This window comes from Vicugna pacos, chromosome 19 (assembly GCF_048564905.1).
Source record: "Vicugna pacos chromosome 19, VicPac4, whole genome shotgun sequence".
In the NCBI taxonomy this organism is placed as follows: Eukaryota; Metazoa; Chordata; class Mammalia; order Artiodactyla; family Camelidae; genus Vicugna; species Vicugna pacos.
Window position 1 is genome coordinate 24,483,749 of NC_133005.1, and position 9,974 is coordinate 24,493,722.

The 9,974-nt window shown below is 43.7% G+C and overlaps 1 protein-coding gene across 9 annotated transcripts in view; it reads right to left on the bottom strand.

Moving 5' to 3' along the window:
* The window catches only part of COMMD7 (COMM domain containing 7), a 34,792-nt gene extending 25,674 nt beyond the window's left edge, over positions 1-9,118 (bottom strand). For 3 of the 9 annotated variants that reach the window (XM_072944026.1, XM_072944024.1, XM_072944023.1), the window contains exons 1-3: positions 8,749-8,932; positions 1,827-1,880; positions 1,625-1,727 (exon numbers count right to left, since the gene is read on the bottom strand). In XM_072944026.1, the coding sequence (XP_072800127.1) occupies positions 1,625-1,727; positions 1,827-1,880; positions 8,749-8,832 (241 nt within the window). In that variant the 5' untranslated portion in view covers positions 8,833-8,932. Of the gene's footprint in view, positions 1-1,624; positions 1,728-1,826; positions 1,881-8,748 lie in introns of all 9 variants that reach the window. The other 6 variants (XM_072944020.1, XM_072944019.1, XM_072944018.1 and 3 more) reach the window with 6 other exon arrangements.
* Positions 9,119-9,974: the final 856 nt, after the last annotated feature.

The window sequence follows — 9,974 nt, forward strand, 5'->3', positions numbered from 1 at the left end:
GAAGCGTCCTGAACCTTAGGAGCACAAGACAGGGCAAGGGAAAGGATGTGCACTAAGATACACGGGAAGGTGCCCGACAGGAACAAACAAATTAAGCTCCCAACTTTTAGTGCACCACTGGGCTGAGAGCTTGGGAAGATCAGCTTATTACTGACTTTTAAAATGTGCAAAGTAGGGATGCTGTTTTACCTCTTCTCAGCCTGGTCAACATTTATTCATTCTTTAAGACTGGGCTCAAATGTCGCCTCTCTCTTTAAATACAATTACCTCTTCATTAAATTGCCAAATTAATTTTAACAACTTTTTAGATAATACACAGCTAAAAATAAACAAAACAACTTGCAGCCCAGTCAGATATAATCAAAGTTAGTTAACTTTTTTTTTAAACACAAAAATAGGACTGTGGTAGACAGTATTAAGCAGAATATTCTGAAAAGTTTTCCGTATCATTACATTTTCCTCCACAGCTTCTTTTTAAATTTCTACATAATTTGAAAAATAAGAGCAACCTTTTACTAAGGTACTGTGCTAAGCATTTAATTTACCTTATCTTAATTAATTTTCAAAACAACCCCAGGGATGCACCGAAAACAAGCTTAGAGGGTGGAAAAGCAGCTAGTGGAGGGTTGTTGCTAGAGGCTGAAAGAGATATGGTACCTAGCCAAAGTCACACTACTTATGAGGGGTCAGACTGGGATTCACACCCAGGTCCTCCAAACTAAAGTTCTTGACCACCAGGATAGTCCCCTGTGAAAATGGGCCACGGCTCATTACACCAAACTACAGCTGCTGGGTGATTTGACTTTTCCTAATTTTTCTCTACTATAAACAGGGCTACAATGAATAGTCCTACAGCTCAACCTTTGTGATCACCACCCTCCTGGCCAGAAACTTTCATTAACTGCTCTAAGGCAAACGCTGCTTCTCAAACCATCTGCGTCAAAAGACCTATCTTTCTAAATTTTCAATCCATCATGGACTGATATTTTTGTAAAACACAATGAAAATTAATTCCTAGAAATATGAAATGAAAAAAACAAATAGTTAAAATGGTCAATTTAATTTTTAAAATTTATTTTTAATATTAACCATGATTTTAAAAAATCTATTTATTTTTATTCTTTTGGGGGGGTAATTAGGTTTATTCATTTATGCTTAGAGGTGGTACTTAGAGAATTGAACCCAGGACCTCGTACATGCTAAGCATCTGCTCTACCACTTGAGTTATAACCTCCCCAAGGTCAATTTTATATTATGTCTATTTTACTACATTAAAAAGAATACAAGTTCCATTTTTAAAAGTTAATAGATTCAAGAGACTTTGTCAAATTGCTATAGAAGTTTCTAAATGCTTACTCTCAACTTCTGTACCTATCATGTAGAGGACCGGATAAGTCTGGGGTTGGAAGCCAGGAAGCAGACTGCACTTTGAGCTGCACCTCGGTCATATTCTACCACGGCTGTCTGTTTACCTGGCTTCCCTCCCTAGACTGTGAGACCCGCCCATGTCGGGCTCACTACTGAATGCTCTGGATCAGTGCCCAGAGCACGCTTGCCAACTCTGTGGATTGACGGGATGTTCAAGTAATGTCTCTGGCCTCAGCTGCTGGGAGAGGCTACTCACCATTTGGAACCAGAAGAAGGCTCTTGACGATGCTTCTGAGGGGGCCGAGACTGATCTGATTGGTGGCGGCAAATTCAGAGAGCTGAGCCAGAAACTTTTCCACCTGCAGAGAGGGAACGGCACAAACCAGGACTTCACTTTCTAAGCATCTCAGGACTGGAGACCCAGACTCGCGAACTGTCTTTCTCACAAGATACTTTACCTCTTTTGGTTCAGTTAGGAAGTGGAAGAGCACTTCTGTCAGGGCTGAGAACTGCTGTGAAGAGAATAACACAGAACATCAGTAAAATTCTACTCCTGGGTTAGTGTTCCCACATCCCATCCAACTACAGCCTTTGAGAGAGAAGAACACACAGGTGTTGGCACCTGTTTTGATTATCTTGAAGTTACAAATATTCATAATGTGAAAAGAATGTTCACTGCAGCATTATTTATAATAGCCAAGATACGGAAGCAACCTATGTGTCCATCGACAGATGAATGGATAAAGAAGATGTGGTGTATATATACAATGGAATATTACTTAGCCATAAAAAGAATGAAATCTTGCCACTGGCAATACCATGAATGGATCTAGAGGGTATTATGCTTGGTGATATAAGTCAGAGAAAGACAAGTACCATATGCTCTCACTTATATGTGAAATACAAAAAACAGAAACAAAACAAAACAAAAACTGACTCATAGATATAGAGAACAAACGGGTAGGGGGAGAGGGTGGGGGAAGAAATAGGCTAAGGGGATTAAGAGGTACAAACTTCCAGTTAGACATTAGCCATGGGGATGTAATGTACAGCAGAAGGAATACAGTCAATAATATTGTAATAAGTCTGTATGGTGATAGATGATTACTAGACTTAGGGTGGTGACCATTTCACAATGCATACACTCAAGACCTGAAAGGGAAAATCATTGCAACATTAACAGCAGTTACCTCTTTTTCTTTTGTCTTTTTGTTTATACTTCCTCATATTTATTATTCAAACATACATCAATCCAAACAAATAATTTCTCACAAATGGTAACATATTGCATGAACTTTTTCTCTACCTTGCTTTTTAAAGCGGTGACTTCGTGTGGCAGGATTTCGGGTGATTTTTATTTTCTTCTGTTTTGTCTATCTGTGTTTGCCGGGTTTTTTTTCCTTTCCCCACAATAAACATCTTGTTGTGTACATGACAAAGCAGTAAAGTGTAACACGTTATTATACTCTGTCTTAGAACTGTCTTTTATTCTTTTGTGCATGTTAGTCTCTTTACCAGTACTATAGTGTTAAGAACTGAGTATCTGTGTTTTCCTAAAATTCATCTGCAGTCAGATGAATAACCCCCAAGACTTCTGAATTTGGAGAGAGGACCTGCGAGGAAGTGACAAAGGTTAAATGTGGTCATAAGGGTGGGGCCCTAACCCGATAGGGCTGGTGCCCTTGTAAGTAAGCAGAGGCAGACACCCCAGAGCTCGCTCTCGGTGAGGCACATGTCATGAGGACACAGCGAGGAGGTGAGCCAGGAAGAGCACTCTAGCCAGGAACTCATCTCATTGGCACTTTGAGCTTGGACTTCCCAGCCTCCACAACTATGAGAAATAAATGTCTATTGCTCAAGCCCTCAGTCTATGGCACTTTGTTACAGTAGCCCCAGCATGCTGAGACACATATTTCTTTCTCATGTCACCTCCCAGTGGGCACCATTTATGTGGCATCATGGGGGAAACCAAGACACAAGAGTTTAGAAGACCCAGATGTGAATCAGTGTTTTGCTACTGAGCACCCACGTGACCCTGGGCAAGTCACTTAGCCTCTCTATGTCTCAGTCCCCATAGGGAAAACAAAGGTAATAATACATAGCTTCCAGAATGGTACTAATTGTATTGGCACATGAAATGCCTCCAGTTCAGTGCAAGGCTAGAGGCTAAACATACGGCAGCAATTACCATAGCCGTAATGAAAGTCACTAAACCATTTGCTCTACCTTCCTAAAGCAATACAACATTAAAAAAGAAAAAAGAAAAAAAAAAAGATTACAGGCAGGTATTTCAGCTCAAAGTCTCTAAAGCTGTACGAATAATATGACTGCAAAGGCACCTGCCCCTTTTACCATGATACACCAAGCTCCACGCAATCCCCTGGCAAGACTCTGTGGTAATTTAGTCTAAAACGTATTCTATTTTAAAATATAACTAGCCTTTGAAAATATAAAAGTAATATACACGCAAAGTTTTTTAAAGACTCAGCTACCATAAAGGAATATAAAATGTCTTGGGAGGAGGGTATAGCTCAAGTGGTAGAGCACATGCTTAGCACGCACAGGGTCCTGGGTTCAATCCTCAGTACTGCCTCTAAAAACAAATAAATTAACCTAATTACTGTCCCCACAAAAAAACTAAGAAAAAAAGTCTTGCTCTCTCCCAGCCCACCCACTCCACCCTGAGTCCCACCCTGCACAGGTAGTTACTGCTAGTACCTCTGTGGTCTTCCCCTCAATTTTATTTTCATTTAATTTCTTTTTAATACAAATGGGATCATACTAAATCCACTCCCTGCACCTTGCCTTTTTTTCATTCAATTATATCTTAGCGACCAATCGCGTCAGCAGATCTAAATCTACCCAGTTCTTGTAACAACTGCATGGCATTCAACTGTTCCAGACTTAGCATCATTTAGCTCCCTAGAGATGAACATTAGTGTCTGTGTATGTTTTTGTTGGTGTGATTACAAACAATGCTGCAGTGAACATCCTTCCACATATTTCTCTGTGACATGTATGTCTATAAAATATATTCTTAAAATGTATCTTAGGTCAAAGAATACATGCATTTTCAAAAACTGAGGTATAGTTGATGTATAACATATGTTTCAGGTGCACAACACAGTGATTCACAATTTGTACAGGCTATATTCCATTTATAGACATTATAAAATATTGGCTATATCCCCTGTGTTGGACAATATATCCTTGAAGCTTATTTATTTTACACATAGCAGTTGCTACTTCTTGGTCCCCTAGCCATATTGTGCCCCTCCTTCCTTCCCTCTTCCCACTGGCAACCACTAGTTTGTTCTCTAGGATATATGCATTCTAAACTCTGAGAAAATGTGGTCAAATTGCCTTGCAAAGAAGTTTCATGGAGTTATACTCCCACCAACCAATGGTACAGAAGTGTCGGCTTTCTCAAAACTTCATGTATATTCCACGGAAACACTTTAACCAATGCTGACCCAGGGACTGTCTTTCTGCAGTATATGATACTGGGTTTTAGCCCTGCACAACCGCTGATAAAGTAAAAACAAGAACAGTCCAGAGTGGCTTGAGAATGCGCCCTCAAACTGTGAATTTTCCTCTATTTCTTTACATTTTTATTTTTTGCTGCAAACCTGTGGAACTGTCAGGTCTCTGGCCAACTGTTTCTTATGCCAGCTAGGGCCTTTAAAAACATGGGGCAGCTGGAAGGCCTCCAGCTACTTTTCTGTTTCCAGGCCTCAGTCAGAACACTCAGGCTCAAGCTCCTTGTGTAGTCTCATCCCCCTACTTCTCCCAAGACAGGGCTCGAGCTAATCTGGTCTGTAGGCTGTTACGACCCCCATCCCTATCTCCACTTTTCCAAACCCTCCTTATCCTTCAAAGCCCTGCCAAGATATCATGACACTCCCAACGAGAAAGGGACCTACCCAGATTCTTAACTTCTGAGGCTCCCTCTTGGAACCTCACCTGGGGGCACTCAGAATGTTCAGTCTTGATAAGGAACACAAACCTGTCTTAACAGAGAAGGTTCCTCCTACGGCTTTGTATGGTCACAGCACCTTAATCATTTTAAGTGCACAGTAAGTATTTGTTGAATAAATCTTCCCTAAGCACCTTCCCCATTCTTTGCCTTTGTACCTGCATAGCTATCTCTCCCTGGAATGCTCACCTGCTCAGAACTACCCAGGAAATCAAAATCTTAATAAGTCTCATCAGTTAAACATATGAAAAGATGCTCAAGATCATTCCAGATGAGAAATACAAATCAACAAAACAAGGAGATACCACTTTTCACTTATCAGATCTAAAAAAGCTAAAAGTCTGATGGCACCAGTGCTGGTGAAAATACAAGGAAACAGACATGCTTGCATACTGTTGAGAGGATAAACTGGGGCAAACTTTTTGGAGGCAATTTGGCAATCTATCTAATTTTTTAAATGATCATACCCTTTGACCTAGTAATTCCACTGCAAAAAGTATACCCTTCAGAGACGTTCCAAAAATCTATAAACCCAGACACATTTACACAATACAATTTGTTAACAGTATTGTTCACAAAAGCAAAGAACTGAAAGCAACTTAAGTGTCTATTAATAGGGGACTGGTTAAATTATGGTAGATCCATTTCAAGGAATATTACACAATCCCTTTGGGGTAAAAAAATTTTTTAAAGGATACCCACATACATGGTAGCAGATGTAGACTTTTTTTTTCTATAAAGTTACACAGGAAGCTATTAAAATGATGATTTCTGGGGACAAGAGAAATAGATATTTTAATTTCATACCTTTGAATACTGTTTGAATATTCTGTGTGTGTTGCCTTCATTTACAGCTAGGTGAGAGGACTGCATGTAGACTGTTTGTTTCCTTCTTTATATTTTTCTGAATTTCCCCTCTCATAACCATTCTAAAAATGATTATTTCTTAATCCTCCCTACTCTCAAGGCTCCACTTTATTTAGGACTGACCACAGGCATCAGAGAGCACATGCAGATCCACTTAGTACTGGACTGTGTCTCCATTTTCTGAACCTCCTGAGCAGATCACAACTTCCCTAGCACAAGAGGCTTCATTTAGCAAGCCTTTTGTAACCTCCCTGGGTTAAGTGGCTGTTTTGTGCATAGTAGGCATTCAGATAAATACCCACTAAATAAGCAAAAATGGTGATATTAACATTAATACAATAAGGCCTAGACCTCAGACTTCAAAGTAAGTTCAGCTAATAGAGTGGGTACTCAGAGAAGTTTGATCACCTAAGAGATGGGGGAGAAATGGCCCAAATGACTGTGGTAAGTTACTCATCAGGAAAAAGGTTTTCTGTATTAAAAACAAAGGTGGTTGACACAACATTGTAAAATGATTATAAATCAATAAAAAATGTTAAAAAAAAAACAAAAACAAAGGTGGGGGGTAGGTTATAGCTCAGTGGTAGTGTGCGTGCCAAGCATGCAGGAGGTCCTGGGTTCAACCCCCAGTACTTCCATTAATAAATGAATGAATGAATGAATAAACAAACAAATCTAATCACCCCCCCAAAAGAAACAACAACAACAAAAACAAAGGTAAAGGTTTAGAGTATGTTTCAAGGTTAGAAAATGAGTCAAGTTCTGCTCTTCAAACAAGTGGATTATATTTTCCAGGAATACCAAATTCAAGATAACCTTAGGGATCACATAATCCAGGAGCTTAAAAAATTTTTTTAGCAGCAGAATTTTTTAATTCTCCAAATGGAAGTCTTCCAGAAAACTCCAATACATAAACAAGTAAAGGCTAAACTACCTGGCTGGGGAGATCATCTACAAAGCTCTACTCTAGTGTGTTTAATTCCCCAGGATCTTAAGTCAGGCGTCCGGTTCAGAATTCCTGGCTTCACCACTTCCTGGCTGCCTGACCTTAAACAGGTCAATTTATTTCCCTGCCCCATTTTTTTTTTTTTATGGTAATAGTACGTGACTCCTAGGGTGGTTGCAAGGACTTAGGGATTTAATACATATAAAAGCACTTAGAACTGTGCTGTCCAGTACAGGGGCCGCTAGCCACAGGTGGCTACTGAGCACTTGAAAAAGGCTAATCTGAGATGTGCTATAAATGCAAAACACACTAAAATCAGAAAACTTAGTACCAGGGGGGAAGGGTATAGCTCAGTGGTAGACTGCATGCTTAGAATGCACATCCTGGGTTCAATCCCCAGTACCTCCACCAAAATAAACAAACAAATAAATAAATCTAATTACTAACCCCCCCCCAAAAAAATTTAGTACCAAAAAATGAAAATATCTCATTGATATTTTTTATAGGGCTTACATGTTGAAATGATAATATTTTGATATAATGGATTAAAGAAAACACAGTAAATTCATTTCCTGTTTCTTTTTCATTTTTAAATGTGGTTTCTAGAAAATGTAAAAGTAGACCTGTGGCTTGCAATTTATTTCTACTGGACACTGCAGCCTTAGAACATGACTGGCATTATAACTAGTGTTACTTCATGAGAAAACAGTAAGTTGTGAGGATGCTGAGGTGAAAGAGAGGGGCCCCACCTCCCTGGAAGTTACAACCCAGTGGGGGAAACAGATGCACATTTGCAGTGATGGTGAGAAGTGTCATTTTAATTCGCTTATTTCGGCTGCCTCGGTGGTATGAAAGGGGCATCCCAAATGACCCAGGAGCAGGACGCCTTCAAGGTGACTGGCTGGCACCTGCAGCCTGAATAGGGAGGAAAAGGCTTTGCCAGCTCCACTACCCTCTGCTGTGCAGGGTGCATGGTTTCTTTTCGGGGGACCATCAGTAGCTCCCTTAATTGGGGGTTGGGGGTGGAGATGAGGATCCCACTATGGCCTGGCCATTACCTACTCTGACGTCCCACCTCCAGAGGACCTGCCCCCACTCCAGGCTCCCTTCGGCCCCCTCGGGATGCTAAGACCCTCCTCAGTCTCCCCAAGTCCTCTCAGCACCCCCTACTAAAAGTCTCAGGCCCTCGCCTGGCACACCAAATTCCACGGGTCCCCCAAACTCCCTCAGCCTCCCAACGCCCTTTGTCTGTTACTTCAGTTCTCCAAACTCCCTTCTGCCTCATCAAGGCTCCCCTTTAGTCCCTCTTCCAGGGCCCTGCAAACTCTCCAGGTTCCCAGGACCCCCACAAGTCCCCCAGTCCCATATCTGGGTCTCCGAGATCCCCCTGGCACACCTCAACTTGGCCTTAGGCCTCCCGAGATCCCTCCGCCCCTAAACTCGCCTCAGACCCAACGGCCCTCGGCCCCTCCCTGACCCCCGACGGCCACCAGGCACCCGGGGCTGCCCGCGGCCTAACCCGCCCTCCCCTCCCCAGGGCCCGCGCTCGGCCCCCGCCCCGCAGCCCCCGCGTCGCGGCCTCCCGGCCCACCTGCGCGCCCAGCTGGTTCAGCTGCTGCATGTCGCCGCCCACGGCCTCGGGCACAGGGTTCTGCGTGCAGTGCAGGCGGCCCATGGCGTCCGGCCGGCCCCGCAGGCCCCGCAGCTCCCGCGCCTCCCCCGACTTCCTCCTTCGCGCCGCCGGCCGGCCTCGCCGCGTTTCCGCAGCCGCACTTTCGCCACGCGCCGCCCGCCGCCGCCGCCGCCGCTGCCGCCGCGCTGCTCCCGGGCCGATCCCGGGCCGGGGGCAGGGAGCCCTCGCGGAGCCCAGGATACCCGCGGCTGCCGGGGCCAGCCGAGGGCCCAGTGCAGCACAGCCCTCAAACGAGGGATTCCCTGCGGCATCTCCCGCTGGGTAACCCCCGGGCACAGAGCTTGGCCTCTCTGAGCCTGCTTCACTATCCGTAAAATGATCCCGAGGTGGAGCCTTAATGACCTAACCTTCCTAAAATGTTTAGAAGGTAGCCTGGGACACAGAAGGGCCTCAGTCAATGGCTAGCTGGTATCATTCTCATAGTTGTTATGCATTCAGCATATATTTATTGCCTGCCTCCTAGATGCCAGGCACTGGGGGTAGAAAAGTGAACAGGCAGGCCAGGTGTTTCTAGGAGAGCTTGGGTAAGAGCAGAGAAATAAAATCTCAAACTCGGGCTTGCATCAGCATCATCTGGAGAGCTGGCTGTAAGGCCAGTTGCTGGGCCCCACCCCCAGAGTATCTGATTAGAAAGGCCTGGGATGGAACCTGAGAATTTGGATTTCCAACAGCTTCCCAAAGACCACACTTTGAGAAACTCTGGCATGGAGGAAACGGACGCAAAGAAGTGCAAAGGACTGTGATAGTGCCTAGGAGGAAGGTGGTCAGGTTGGGGAGGGGAGATTATTGAGACTGCAGCCCTTGAAACCCCATGCTGTCTTCCCAAGGATAACCTTGCAGCCCTAGGTAAGTATTACGCTGATCCCTATTGGACAGACGAGAAAACCAAGGCATGCTCCCTGGAATCTAGGACCAGACCCCCAAGCCAAAAGCACCTACCCCTGAGCCCAGCCTTGAGGATAGAAACCCAGGTCGGGGAGTGTGGGGACGATTGGCTGGCTTTCCCCACCAGGTGTTTCTCTACCCTTCCCTAAAATTCCCTTCTGGAATGGTATGAACAAAATGTCTTCTATCCAGAGGTAGACCCTTTAGTCACTGCTTCATTCATGCATTCATTAAATAGA